This window comes from Terrapene carolina, unplaced genomic scaffold (assembly GCF_002925995.2).
Source record: "Terrapene carolina triunguis isolate 2854851 unplaced genomic scaffold, T_m_triunguis-2.0 Scaffold569, whole genome shotgun sequence".
Lineage (NCBI taxonomy): Eukaryota > Metazoa > Chordata > Testudines > Emydidae > Terrapene > Terrapene triunguis.
In genome coordinates this window covers 16,702-31,701 of record NW_020664920.1, presented here as the reverse complement: position 1 = coordinate 31,701, position 15,000 = coordinate 16,702, and the positions used below count along the sequence as shown (strand labels likewise).

At 61.9% G+C, this 15,000-nt stretch overlaps 1 protein-coding gene across 1 annotated transcript in view; it reads right to left on the bottom strand.

The window, feature by feature from the left end:
* MPV17 (mitochondrial inner membrane protein MPV17) overlaps positions 1-15,000 on the bottom strand; it is a 31,235-nt gene that overhangs the window by 147 nt on the left and 16,088 nt on the right. The window contains exons 3-7 of the mRNA XM_029913271.1: positions 7,889-8,004; positions 4,159-4,251; positions 3,374-3,469; positions 738-770; positions 217-291 (exon numbers count right to left, since the gene is read on the bottom strand). Coding sequence (XP_029769131.1) covers positions 217-291; positions 738-770; positions 3,374-3,469; positions 4,159-4,251; positions 7,889-8,004 — 413 coding nt within the window. The remainder of the gene's footprint in view (positions 1-216; positions 292-737; positions 771-3,373; positions 3,470-4,158; positions 4,252-7,888; positions 8,005-15,000) is intronic.

Sequence of the window (15,000 nt, the reverse complement as noted above, 5' to 3'; positions counted from 1 at the left end):
GCAGGGCAGGGGGGCAGATGGGAGCCATGGCACAGGCAGGGGGCAGGGTGGGGGGGCGCTGGGGCACCCAAGGGGGCGGGGGGCAGGTGGGGGTGGGGTCCCAGGGCAGGTGGAGGCGGGGGGGCAGGGCAGGGGAGCAGGCAGAGAGGGAGCAGGCCAGGGGGCAGGGGGCAGGGTGGGGGGGCGCTGGGGCACCCAAGGGGGTGGGGGGCAGGCGGGAGCAGGGCGGGGGCCTGACCTGTGGTTCAGGGGGATGAAGTAGAAGTTGGCAATCTGCACGGCTGGCCAGAGCTGAAAGAGAGAAGACAGGGCGTGGGGAGGGGCCCCTTAGGCACATGCCGATGGGGACCCTGCAGCAGGGCTGCCAGCCGGATGCCCGGCCTCAGCCCCTCCCCCCAGCACGCCCCCCAGCCCGCCCCCCGGCACTGGGGGCACCCACAGGGAGTGGGACACTTGGTAAGGAAAATTCCCCCAAATTCCTGGTGGGTAAATACATAATGGGGGGAGGGAGCCCTGGGCAGACCCAGACCCCCTTGGCCCCACGGGAGACAGGGGCGCCCTGGGCAGTCCCGTGGGGCAGGAGCGCTGGCTGGCCGGTTGGCAAGGGCCTGGTGCAGGGGCCCCAGCAGGAGATGCTCTGCCAGGGTGCGGGGCAGAGGGAAGGCCCCAGCTTGCAGGGCCGGCCCTGGAGCGCCTGGGGAACCGGCTTGCCGTGCTGGAGCAGCACCTGCACTTACGTAATAGTTGGTGAGCAGCGCGTCCGGGTAATCCTGTAGGGAGTGAACAAGGCCAGTTACTTGCAAGGCCGGCCCAGGCAGCCATCAGGGGACATGGGCTGGGCACGCCCACTCCCCTGGCCTGGCACGCAGGCTGGGCACGCCCCACTCCCCTGGCCTGGCACGCAGGCTGGGCACACCCCACTCCCCTGGCCTGCAGGCTGGACACGCCCACTCCCCTGGCCTGGGCATGCGGGCTGGGCACATCCCACTCCCCTGGCCTGGGCACGTGGGCTGGGCACGCCCACTCCCCTGGCCTGGTGCCCATGCTCTCTGGGGCGACCTTTGGCACGGGCTCAAGGAGAAGCGATGGCTGTGGAGCTCGAAGCTGCTGATGTCATCCTGGAGGGGGGGGAGGTTCCGCTGTCGCTTTTCTGGCTGGGCTTGGAGTGTATTTTTGTCAGGCTATTTATATCCTGGCGTGCGGGCACGGATCAGCCTCCCACCCCCCGCCCCTCGCTGGGCCATGCCAGGCTCACCCTGGCCCCACGCAGGCTCTGGAGCAGATCCCCCAGTGTGTCCAGGAAGCCGTGTGCCACACCAGGGACCCGCCCAACACTAGCCAGCATCGGGCTGTGCCCCGGCTGGGCACATCGGCTCAGCCCTGCCAGGCCAGCAGGCAAGGCTGGTGCCCACGGGGAGCCCTTCCAGGGAGCAGTTATGGTCGTGCCAGCCAGGGGGGCCCACCAGCTCCCTGACACACACCGGAACGCTTGCCCTGGCCCATGGCTACCAAAGGCCGGATCTCTACATGGGCCCGACATGGCTGGAGTTCCCACCGAGCCAGGGTGCTGTGGGGTGTGACGAACTGGGGATGTTCTTAATGTTGTCGTGGACTCGCAGGCCTGTGTGCTCTCAGCTCCCCATGGTTTCCAGGAAGAAGCCCTAGTGTGAAATGGAGAGAGGCCCAGATGGGGCTCTGGCCCCCCCAGCCCCAAGATGGACCTGACTTAGGGGTCCCGTTCTCTGTACCTACAAGCTCTGTTTTGGACTGTGTTCCTGTCATCTAAAAACCTTCCATTTTACCGGCTTGTTGAGAGTCATGTCTGACTGTGGAGGTGGGGTGCACGGCCCTCTGGCTTCCCCAGGACACCGCCGGTGCGGACTCGCTGTGGGAAGCGCACGGTGTGAAAGGGGGATGCTGAATGCACCAAGCTCAGACCCAGGAAGGTCGAAGCTGCGTAAGCTTCTTGCCCTGGAGACCCTATGCTCAGAGAGAGGAGGCTCCCCCAGAGTCCTGACGGGCTTTGTGGGGAGCAGTTCCACAGCATCGCCCCAGTGACGCCGTGACAACTGGTGGTAGCAGTGGGATGTGCTGCACCCCGTGGATGGTGCTTCTTGCAGTAAGTGACTGGGGAGCAGTAAAACGAAGGGGGATTGACGAGGACCAGGCGTGCTGAAGGCTCAGGGAGGGGCGCTTTCGGGGGGCGGTGGAGCTACGCTTAACCCCTGGGACCAGCGAGAAGGACTGTTGCAGTAACAGGGTCCCCCTGGGGACTGCGGCAAGTGGTCCCAGGGGCGGAGGAGTCTGCAGCTCGACCCTGGGAGAGACGTGGTGACCTGGAGAAGGGCTGGCACACTAGGGGTTCTTCCTGGAAACCGTGGGGAGCTGAGAGCACCCAGGCCTGCGAGTCCACGACAACATTGAGAACATCTCCACTTCGTCACATGGGGCACAGCACGGCGTCAGTGAGGGGCAAGGGAGGCAGTTTAGGGATGGATCCCCCTGGCCAAGCCCCCTCTACACCCAGGCGCGCCCACAGCACTGGGCAGGTGGCTGCTGAGGGAATGCGCCAGCCAGCAGGAGCAGGGGCTGCAGGCTCAGAGCCCGGCCAGGGAGCGCTGGGAGCAGAGAGGGGTCCCCCCCACCCCTCACACAACGAGCTTGGCTCCCTCCAGGCCTCACTCAGCAGCCTCCCCATCGCCTGCAGAGGAGGGAGGGGGCTCTGTGCCCGGGACCCAGGGCAAGCAGCAGGCACGTGGCCTGGTGCCCCTGGCAGGAGGAAGCAGCCCGGGCAGAGTCTCCGTGTGCCCTCAGGACTCGCTGCAGAGGGACTGGCAGAGGGGTGCCAGCTACCCCTCTTGGCTCCGGTGAGAGCCGGAGCACGCTGCCTCGCTGGGGGAGCAGCCCCTCCCCAGCCTGGCTGGCCCCGCTCCCATGTGGTGACTCATGGCGGGGACTGGGCTCACCGGTGCCAGAGCCCGGGCTGCGCGCTGACTCACAGCCGGGGAGCGGCGCAGGGCGCTGGGGGAGGGCCGGGGCACCGGCTCGCCGGGTGAGTCACTAGGCACTTGCTGACTCAGCCGCTTGCGTTGGTCTCAGACCACGGTGTGGACGAGCCACCTGCTAACGGCTTTAGGGAGCTGCCAACACAGACAGGTCCCCCCCCAACCCCCAGCACCTGTGGCTAGCAGAGGATCATGGGGGTCCTGCTGGGCCCCTCCAGTAATGCCCCCTCCCCCCTGCTCTCCCCGCCCCCCAGCGACTCCCACCGGGCTCCCGCCGGGCAGCCCCCCCGCAGCTTGGGACAGGAAGTGGCGAGCACAAGCTGCAGTTCCTGGGGGCTGTATTGCCCCCGGCACGGCTCGGGACTCACCCGTCGGATCTTGGCCCAGCTCTCCTCGGCGGACAGGCCGTTGAGTGCCCCGGCGATGGCCAAGAAACAGCCCAGGAAGCAAGGTGCAAACCCCACCTAAAGGGAGCCAGGAGTGAGTGCCCTGCAGCCCCCCCCGGCCAGCCCTCTGCACCCTGGCTGGGCCCACTCGATAACCTGGCCCTGCTGAGAACCCAGCCTGGCCAGGCCCTGGGCACAGGGGCCGGGGGGCTCTGGCCTGAGCTCTGGGGGGCAGGAGGTGAGGGGCTGCACTCCTTTGCCCAAATGCACCTCCTTGGAGGGCTCCAGCCCAGCCTGCCCCCATCTCTGCCGCAGAACTGCCCTGGGAGACCCCAGCCCCAGCGTGCAATGCAGGCGGGCTGCTCTGAGCATGGAACAATGCACGCTGGGACCCATTGTTCATGGGGCAGCCAAGGGGAAGGTTCCCACAGCAACGGCTAGGGCAGGGGAGCCTGGCGGGGGGAAGCCCCAGGCAGTGCTGGAGCCTGGGCATGTGCTACGTGGCCTGGAGCACAGGCAGGCCCCAGCCCAGGAAATGCATGTGCAAATGCACATGGCTGCGAGGGCACAGATGTACCCCTCTCCCCATAGGCACCCATCTCCTGCACCCCACCTCCTGGGCACCCACCTGTCGCAGCCCCACCCCACCCCATTCCCTCTCGGGCACTCATCTCCCCGCAGCCCCCAACCTCATGTGCCTCCCAGGTGCATCCTCCCCGCGCACCCACTTTCCTCAGTCCTCCCCCAGAAACGCTTCCTTTACAGACCTGATCCAGCACCATCTTCTTCAACGCCACCATCCTGGTGTTTCCCGGAATAAGTCGATCCAGGAGCTGGTACCAGCCTCCCACCACAGGGCCCTGCGGGAGAAAGGGGGTCTGGCACTCTGTACCTCAAAGCAGCACCCTGGAACCCCCATATTCACTCTCGTCATATAATCATATTTCATACAAAGCAGGCCATGTAAGGTATCATAGGAAAGGTCACTATGCTGTTCTGTCCTAAGACATATCTCGTTCGTGTGTGTGAAGTGATGAGATTTGCTGTATGGTTGTTACTGAACTATGCTGTCAGTTTGCTAGTGACAACACAGGAGGTGATCCCCACTCAGGAAGGTGTTAATCAGCAAGGGACTTGTAGACACGGGGTTTACAATGCTGTAAGAGGGCTGCCCAATGGGGGACTGCTCAACTCTGTGAGGCAGCAAAGCCCACCAGGACATGTCTGGGCTAATGTTTTCCAGGTACATGGACTGAGGGGATCCTGCCTTGGCCTTTCTCCTCCCCCACCTACGCTGGAAGCAACAGAACGCTGAGAAGACAAAGACTTCAGCCGGTCCCAGGCTTAAGGGGAAGCCTGTGTATCAAGAACTATAACATCCAGTGAAGTGAGAAAACTGATTTAGACTGTGTGCTCACCTCTTCTTTTCTCTGGTAACTCTCTCTGACCTTTTGTGCCGACCACGTATAATCCCAGAACATCTGTCTGTAGTTAATACACCTGGTTTAGATTTTACCTTAAACAGGGTGTTTTGCTGGAAGAGTTTAGGAAACCTCAGCTCAGGTTACAAAGGCTGGTGTGTGTCCTCTCCACATGGAGGGATGGGCGGACCAGGTCATGTACTTACACTCATCAGGCTTCTGACCAGGGCAGGACGGTACAGCTCGGAGGTACAAGGCTCGGAGCTGGCGCCTGTCTCTGTGCGATTTGTGAGTGGCTCTGGGAGCATTCCTGGACTCTAGCTGGGGGTGGGGCTCCACATGCGGCTGTGCTGAGTGATCACAGCGCCTGGAGGGGTTTGCTGCCTGTCACTAGCAAAGCATTGGGGGAGACAGCCCAGGCTGGAGAGTTAAGCGGGCAAAGCGCTGCCCCAGTCCCAGGATCCTGTCACGGGGTCAGCCCAGGAGGGGTCTGCTGTGGTCCCTGGAGCTCCACCTCCTGGGCTCAGATGGGATTGCAGAAAGCACGAGTTCAAGGCATCGGCCATGCACTGGGCTACGTGCCCCACAGACAGACAGACTGACGGGCCTTCCCTACACACGCTCCCTACAGCAGGGAAGAGGGCATGTCCTGGGCCAGCGCCCCCTGATGGGCATCACAGAGCCCCCCACAGGCAGAAAATGCCTCCCCTGCCCCTGCATTGGTGAGGCCTCATCTGGAGTAGTGTGTCCAGTTTTGGGCCCCACACTACAAGAAGGATGTGGAAAAATTGGAAAGAGTCCAGCGGAGGGCAACAAAAATGATTAGGGGGCTGGAGCACATGACTTATGAGGAGAGGCTGGGGGAACTGGGATTGTTTAGTCTGCAGAAGAGAAGAGTGAGGGGGGATTTGATAGCTGCTTTCAACTACCTGAAGGGGGGTTCCAAAGAGGATGGATCTAGACTGTTCTCAGTGGTACCAGATGACAGAACAAGGAGTAATGGTCTCAAGTTGCAGTGGGGGAGGTTTAGGTTGGATATTAGGAAAAACTATTTCACTAGGAGGGTGGTGAAGCACTGGAATGGGTTACCTAGGGAGGTGGTGGCATCTCCTTCCTTAGAGGTTTTTAAGGTCAGGCTTGACAAAGCCCTGGCTGGGATGATTTAGTTGGGGATTGGTCCTGCTTTGAGCAGGGGGTTGGACTAGATGACCTCCTGAGGTCCCTTCCAACCCTGATCTTCTATGATTCTATGCAGGAGGGTCAGGCCATTCTGCCCTGGTGCCGAGGGGAAACTGAGGCACAGGGCATGGGGGAGGTTGTGCATGGCTACACTGCAAGCAAGTGGCTGGGAATGGAGCCCTCTTCTCTCTGAGCACAAGGCCCAGAGCCAACGTGGGGGAGGGGCTGGCGGGCGCTGAGAGCTCAGGCAGTGATCTGGAGGTGAGAGTGACAGGCCAGTATCGACCCTGGGGCCCAGTGCAGGTCCGCAGCCTGGCAGGAGATCTCCCAGGAGAGCCAGCAAAGTCTGGTTCAGCTGCGGGCACCGAGGAGACAACGCCCCCCGCGACGGCCAGGGAGGCACCCTGAGAACTCACACTGCAGCCAGAGCTCGGCACAGACCTCCACCACACAGGCGGGGGGCCGCCCAGTGCAGCCGGAGCACCAGGGGCATCTTCCCTCGGAACCAGCAGGGCGAGGAGGAACCCTGCGGAGAGCACCGGGCAATGGTGGCTGCGGCCGGTACAGATCCCTGGGGCTCTCGAAACAAACATGAACGGGAGAAACAGGGCTGTATGCCAGGGCGCGGAGGTCCTTTCGTTGGCTCCATCACTGCCTGCCTTGGGAGAGTCCCCAGCTTTCTCTGGGCCTCAGTTTCCCCACCTGATCCTGACTGAGCTCCTGGCTGGGAAGCAGGGGAGCCTATGCAGTATGTTGAGCTCTCAGACGGAAGGCAAGGCCAGCACTGACCGTGAGAGGACAGTGCCCCCTGCCCCTCTCCCTGCAGCACAGCGCCCCCAGGGCCTTGGGGCCAGAACAGGCTGCAAGGGAGAGCCTCAGTTTCCCCTGTGTGCGGCACTGTTCCCCCACAGGTGGGAGCTCTGGGGCAGGTGAAGACACAGGGGTGGAGGGCGCCTGGCGGCCTGGGCCCTTAGGGCCCATCTCCATGCAGCTCTTGAGAAGACAAGGGCAGATCCAATGGCCGGGACGTGGACACCTGGCGACCAGCGACCCAGAGAGACGTGGCCGTCCCGCCTCTCCGCAGGGGGCTGAGCCGCATCCCCCAGCTCGGGAACAAAGGCCTGGGGGGGGGGTTAAGTGTGGGCTGTGGGGAGCAGTCGGGGGCACCCCGGGAGTCGGACAAAGGAGATCGGACAGATGGGGGGACAGAGCTTGAACCACGGGGGTCACTGCAGCTGGGCTGGGCGCTGGCTGACCAGGCTGGGCTGGGCTGTAACCGTCACTTCTCTGGGCTCTCCCAGGGCTGCCTGTGTCGTGCGCCAGGCCGCAGATACACCCGCCTGTCTGCCCGCGCTGGCTGGGCAGAGGCCGAGCTCCGGAGTGAGAACTGCAGTGTGAGTGGGAGCAGCTGGTGGGGGCAGGCAGGGATCTGAGCGCTGGGCCTGTCCCAGGGAGCTGCTCCCTCTCCCAGGCTCCTCAGCGCTAGGACTCAAGCCAGGAGTTGTTCGACACAAGGGCATGGGAGCGGCAGAGCGGCCAAGTGCCACATAATCGAATTGGCTCCTGGCTGGTTCCAGCACCACTCAGCACTTCGCCTGCAGCGGCACAGACTGCAGGGCCTGGGAGCAGCTCCTAGGGCCAGAGCCCGGGCAGCGGGCGGCCGTGGAGTGCTGATGTCCCCCACCCTAGGCTCGCCCCCAGCATGGCAGAGTCCCATGGCTGCCTGTCGGGAGGCACTGCCAGCCCCAGGGGTAGAATTCTGCAGCCGCTGCCTGCTCCTCGCACGCCCGGCGCCAGGCCGGCTCTGCATGCTGGCGTGCGCACAGCCTGTTGCAATGGGTCCCCCGCTCTGCTCCCAGCGGGCCCTGGGGGGGCTGGGCGGGGGGGCGGCACTCACCACAAAGCAGAAGCCAATGGCCATCATCTTCAGCGTCCTGCGAGTGCTGTGCCCTCTCAGGCCCCTTCTTTCCACCAGCTGCTGAGAGATCACGTCTCCGACTCCCACCAGGGACCCTGCACAAAGCAGCCCCCAGCTCGGTCAGGAGTGTGGACACCTGCTGCCTCCCCACGCCCTCCCCCCCACACGCCCACAGCTCGGTCAGGAGTGTGGACACCTGCTGCCCCCTCCCCCCTGCACCCACAGCTGGGTCAGGGGCGCGGACGCCTGCTGCCCCCCCCCACCAGTGCTCACAGCTGAAAACATCTGCTCGATGTACAGCAGAAGTAAAGAAAAAGAAAAAAACTAACAAAATATTATGAACCATTATCGATAATAAGACAGAAAACATATTGCCACTGTATAAATCCATGGTACACCCACACCTTGAATACTGCAGGCAGATGTGGTCTCCCCATCTCAAAAAAGATATATTGGAATTGGAAAAGGTTCAGAGAAGGGCAACAAAATGGTTCGGGGATGGAACAGCTGCCATATGAGGAGAGATTAATAAGACTGGGACTTTTCAGTTTGGCAAAGAGAAGACTCAGGGGGTTATGATAAAGGTCTATAAAATCATGACTGGTGTGGAGAAAGTAAGGAAGTGTTATTTACTCCTTCTCATAACATAAGAACTAGGGGCCACCCAATGAAATTAATAGGCAGCAGGTTTAAAACAAACCAAAGGAAGTATTTCTTCACACAACGCACAGTCAACCTGTGGAACTCCTTGCCAGAGGATATTGTGAAGGCCAAGACCATAACATGGTTCAAAAACGAACTAGATACATTCATGGAGGATAGGTCCATCAATGGCTATTAGCCAGGATGGGCAGGGATGGTGTCCCTAGCCTCTGTTTGCCAGGAGCTGGGAATGGGCAACGGGATAGATCACTTGATGATTCCCTGTTCTGTTCATTCCCTCTGGGGCACCTGGCATTGGCCACTGGCGGAAGACCGGATACTGGGCTAGATGGATCTTTGCTCTGACCCAGTGTGGCCGTTCTTATGTTCACAGGCCCCCTAGTGCCACACTGGGGCAGTGCGGCCAGCACTGACTGCTGGGGAGAGTGCCCCCTGCTGAGCCCCCACTGCTCCCTGCAGCACAGCGACCCACATCATGAGGAACCAAGTGCAATCAACATCCACAAACCTGTGGGGCCTGCTCTGCAGCGATCACTGCCCATGCACCGCGGGGCCAGCAGAGCAAAGCAGCCCCTGGGGGCCAGAGCAGGGCGGCTAGTCACAAGGGCTGCCGGGCGGTTCTCAGATGTCGGCCGCATCCCTTTAACACCAGCTCCCGGCTCAGGGTCCCAGCGGCTGCCCGTACAGCACCTCCGAGCTCTGCCTGGCGGTCACCCCCCGCACGCCGTGGGCGGATCAAAGGCAAACCGTAGCAAGCCCTGCCGCCCCCCGGAGGGGATGAGGGATGGACATGTGTGTCCGCAAGGCTGGAGGCTCCCGGAGCAAGGGCTAACGGCCACACAGCCATTGCTAGACCCAGGCCGCGGGGCTTTTATCGCTGTGCCAACGGACCCCAAGAGCGGCCGGGGGCTCCTGGCTCAAGCCCCGCAGGTGGCGACTCCACCTTAAATGCTGTGGAGCAGCCCTGGAAGGCCTGAGCCCGCAGGGGCTCATTCATGGCTAACACACAGCGGTGGGACCACACCTCTGCTGGGGACACAGCAGGTGTCACGTTATTGATTTGAACTGGGACCATATAGATCATTGTTGCAACCAAAGTCCTGTAGTGGCACCAAATCTTGTATAAAGGGGGTCAAATGGGGTGTCTAAGACAAGGTTCTGGTTTGCTGGTTAGGATTATGCTGTCTATATGTGTGTATCAATGTTGTAGTTGAAGTTATGAATATTGGCTCTATACTGTCTGTATTTCAAACTTATGCTATGCTTCTGGGTGACATCCCAGACAAGCTGGTGTCAGCTCTGCCTAGCCTGCTTGATGGCCCATTAAGGACCATCAGCTACAACTGACCCATTGAGAGAAGGCAGATACGCCTTGTAACTCAGCAAAGTATGCAGGGACTGGCCCATGTGACTCCAGACTCCATTTTGCTGTAATTTTCCACAGTGAGAACAAAGAGGTGTTCTTACACCTGGAAAAGACTATAAAAGGCTGATGCCTCATCTCCATCTTATCTTCAATCCTGCTTCATACCTCTGGAGGAACTTTGCTACAAACTGAAGCTCTGAACAAAGGACTGAGGACCCATCCCAGCTGGGGATGTATTCCAGAGACTTGATTTAAACCTGCAGTTTATTCTATCACTGCTACAAGCCTGAACCAAGAACTTTGCCATTACTGTATGTAATTGATTCCATTTAACCAATTCTAACTCTCATCTCTATCTTTTTCCTTTTATGAATAAACCTTTAGATTTTAGATTCTAAAGGATTGGCAACAGCGTGATTTGTGGGTAAGATCTGATTTGTATATTGACCTGGGTCTGGGGCTTGGTCCTTTGGGATCAGGAGAACCTTTTTCCTTTACTGGGGTATTGGTTTTCATAACCATTTGTCCCCATAACAAGTGGCACTGGTGGTGATACTGGGAAACTGGAGAGTCTGAGGGAATTGCTTGTGTGACTTCTTTGGGCTGTAACTGCCCCGTTTTAAGCAATTTGTCCTGAATTGGAACTCTCAGTTGGGTCCCGCCAGAACCAGCATCGTTACACCAGGCCGGAGGCAGCTCTGGCCCCAGGCTGCGCAGCTCCCTGGCCTGGCTTTGAGGGGGAGCGCTGGTGTTTTCAGGGCCCTCTCTCAGCCCCCCGCTGTGTGCTCCCCTCCTGCCTGCTGACCCTACACCAGCCCATGTGCCAACTCCAGCCATGGGCCTGAGCGGAAGCCCGCAGCCTGTGGGTCCCACTTGGGAGTACCCCAAGGGCATAAGCTGGTGGGCAGAGTCTGCCCCCTTCCTGCCTTAGCCCTGAGCGCCCCTGGGGCCACGCTGCCCGGGCTCTGCCGTAGCCTCTGATGACGTCAGACTATGCGTCTCCGCTCGCTGGGCTGGGCCAACTGCCACGGGGGCCCGGAAGAGTCAGCGGCGTCATTTGGCTTCGAAAACCTGAGCCTCTAAAATAGGTCACTGCCTTTGGCAGCTCGGGACAGGTTCCTTTCCCAGAACTGCTGCTTCTGTCACACCATCTGCGGCTGAAGCCTGTGCCACACCTGGCACCCTCAGTCAGCGCCCAGCCCCCGGAGCCCGGTCCAGCTGCTGAGGCCTGCGGATTGGTGCTAGGGCATGGATCCCGGTCCCACAACTGGGGCATTACTGCTCCGGGCAGGCTCCCCAGGGGCTCAGATGGCCAGCAAAGGCCTGAGGTGGCCGGGCTCAGAAAGCAGCTCCAGGGAGGTGCCTGGCACCACTAACCCAGGGGTTCAGCTCACACATTCCGTTCTGCCAAAGCAGGAGATTGCCCGGAGAACAGCCCGCAGAGGCACCAGCCGCCACGGTGCCACTCACCCCCCCTGCACCAGCAGCAATCGGCACCTGGGGAACAGCTGGGGCAGAAGTCCCCCCCCCCGAAGGACCAGCAGGCCCTCAGCTGGCCGGGCTCTGGCTTTCCCGACTGAGCCAGGCCTGGCGCACAAGTAAGAGAGACGCGGTGCCGGCGCATGGACGAGGGATGAGCCGGGTGTGCCGTGGGCGACGGGGAAGCTGGTCACCCGCGGGTGATGCTAAGGGGAGCGGCTGGACTCCAGTGTGTGCCCCTGAGGGTGGCTGGGACAGGGGGCCCAGAACCTGCCTGGCTGTGTCTCCCTGGGCAGCGCTTCCGACAGCTCCTCTCTGTCCCTCCATTGATAAATGTGCAGCCATTCAGTGCCGCCCCGGCAGGTTTCATTGATTCATTCCCTAGAGCGGCTGGGCCCCCTGCCCAGCCTGCGGGAGCCCGGCCGGGGGGAAGGGACTGGAGTGAGTGACAAAGCACCTCACCCCGCCAGCACCTGCCAAGTGTAATAGGACGAGCAGGTCCCTGTGCCAGGAAGCAGCCTGCGTCCCCGGGGAGATTAGATTAATCTCTCCCCCGCGATGACTTCACTTGGGCAGCTGCCACCCCCGGTTAGCACTCGGGTCCGCTCCCCTCCCGCAGGGGCCGGGCCATAACCCTGAGCGATTGCCGGCCCCCAGGAACTCAGGCCCAGCACACGGCCTGGAGGCTGTGCGACCAGCCTCTCCCATGGGCTGCGCACACCCCTGCTCAGGGCATCAGGCCACGTAGATGCACTAGGGGCACCAATGCAGGCTGGGCACAGCCTCACCCAAGCACTGCATGCCTGGCACCAAACCCACTGGGGCACGTGCCAGCCTGCGGCACCCCCCCGGGGATCTCCTGAAGGGCAGCGCGGAGAGCAACCAGAGCTGCTTCCTGCCACGTGGGAGCGCGACAGCGGGGGGCCAGGGCCCACAGGGACTGCAGCCTGCCCAGCACCTCCCCAGCTTCGGGCTGCCAGGCCGGGGCTCAGGGACCCCGGAAGCAATGGCCCGGGGGCAGCCCCGCACGTCCAGACCGACCCAGGAGCTAGGACTCCCAGGGGCTTCTCGTGTGGCAGGCTGGGCTAGTGAGATGGTACAGCCCGTCGGCCGCCGAGCAGACTTTGGTGCCCTCCTTCCTGCCCCAGCAGAGGATGAGCCAGGCGTACAGGGCCCAGCTGGATGGCTGGCCTAGGCCGGCTGGCTGGCTGGGGCTGGCTGGCTGGGGCTGGCTGACTGGCTGAGCTTGCAGGCTGCTTTTCATCCTCGCCTCGGGACTTTGAAACAGGCCCAAGTCTAAGTAGGCCACAGTGTCTGCGGTCCCTGCGTGCCTCTCCAGTGGCTATTAATCCATAATTACACCATCCATTTACAAATTACACTCCTGCCTCCGAAGGCTCCTGTCCAAGGGCAGGGCGCAGCACGGCTGCAGCCACAGGCCCCCGCTCTGCCTCTGGGGCTCAGCTGAGAACCTGGGCTGGGGCCGGCCAGGAGCTGCTGCAGGTGCTGCGGGACACGCTGCTCTGCACAGAAGTGACCCTTCCTCGGCGTGTCAACAGCCCCCAGGGCTGGGCCAGCGATTCCTCTTAACATTACCAACAAAACCGGCCTGGGCCCACCGAGAAACCTGGGCAAACAACCCCCGGCCGGAGATCTCCCCTCGGCAACGCGCGCTCCTCACCAGCACTGGGTCCTGTGAGACAGACAGCGGGACCGCAGCCACCACAGCTCCCCTCCACCCCACAGCATCCTGCCTCGGTTTCCCACCTTCCCGGGGACAAATGTCTCCTTAGCACCCCACTGGCAGGATCCTGTCTGCACGTGGTGAACTCCCACAGCCACCAGTGCGCGGCCTCCACACTCAGCAGGCAGGTTACAGCAGCACACACACGACACGGGCAGGAACCGCTCATCACCCCGCAGCCCAGACGAGTGGATTTAACCCTCGCCCTGGCCCAACGAGCGTCTCTGCTAACGAGCTCTGCTCATGAAGTCTTTCCCCCAGTTCATCGATAGATGGCAGCAGAGAGCTAATTCCATCAACTGGCAGAAACCTAAGTGCCCCTTTGCCCCATAGGCCCCTTCCCGCAACTCCTTCCCTTTGCCCCTCTCTGCCAACGCTCACCCAGTGCCCACAGCTGGCACTTCCCACTGTGCCGCTAAAATCCTTCCAGGGCCACTCCCTCTGGCCGCTCCCATCGCAGCCGCGGAACACGGCAGCGACGATCTTCCAGCCCCGCTGCTCATCCCACCACCGCTTTCCCATTCCCCCCTCAGGGGCCCAACCCAGCTCTGCTCGGTAACATTACGGGGAGGCCCCGGACGATGCCACTAGCGATCGCAGGTCCGTGTAAAATGCTTACTGCTGGCTGTGGTGCAATTTTCTCAGTGCTGTGCACACTGCTAGTCCTTGCCTCGGTCTCTCTGGCTATATATCATCTTAGGTGCTGCTGCCTGTTTGCTCTGACCACATCGCCATCGTATCTGAGCATCTCACACGCAAACAAATCTAACGTGGCAGCACCCCTGCGAGGTGAGGAAGGCCAGGTCCGTCTTATGCGTAAGGTGCAGCGAGCGGACAGCCCTTGTCCAAGGCCACATGGGGACGTTGTGGCAGAGCTGGAAACTGAACCTGTTTCTTCTGGGTCCCAGACAAGTCGGTGCTGTACGCCCGGCCCCCTCGCCCCGCTGGACGCCCGGCCCCCTCGCCCCACTGGACGCCCGGCCCCCTCGCCCCGCTGGACGCCCGGCCCCCTCGCCCTGCAGGACACATGCATGGGGCCGTGACTCTGCAGGGTGTCAGCAGAGCGGGAAGTGCAGACGCAGCCTAGGAAAGGAACGAGCCAGGATCAGGGAATCTGCCCGAGTCCAGCCGGGATGAACTAGGAAACCCTGAGTCTACTGAAGAGACAAAATCTCGTCCCAGCTGCGCCCCCCAACCCACCCTCCTTGGCCGGCCACGCCTCCGGAGACACTCTCACCAGTTGGCCCTGCCCTCCCAACCTGCCCTCCCCAGCCAGCCGCACACCATGACGCGCCCTCCCCAGCCAGCTGCGTCCCCCGCCCCGCCCTCTCCAACCCGGCCTATCCAGCACCCCACGCCACCATGTCTCCTCCCACGTGGCTGGCACACCGCTCTCCCAGCACTCCAGCCCACTCCTCCCCTCCCTCAGCATGCCACTGCCCCTCGTGTCCCCTCCCACATGACGAGATGGCCTGCCCCGGCCCAGCCCGCCCGGCCCCGCTGGTCCGACCTGCCACGCTCCACCCCCCCGGCCTGCCAACCACGCTGCTCCACACCACACACACAGGAGAAAAATAAACCAGGTAGAAAACAGTTGACCACAGTGGCTGAGAAGCAGCCGCATGGCAGGGAGATGGAGGAGGGGAGGCAGGGCCACCAGCAGAGACCAGGCAGAGTGGCCAGCGCACTCCGGAGCAGCTGAGGTCTCTTAGCCAGCTCACACTCGCTCACACCCTCTGGGTGTGCACGTGTGTGTGTGTGTTTGTGTGTGCGCATGCACAGAGCCCTCTGGGGCCCCTCACACTCGGTGTGTGTGTATGTGCACAGAGCCCTCTGGGG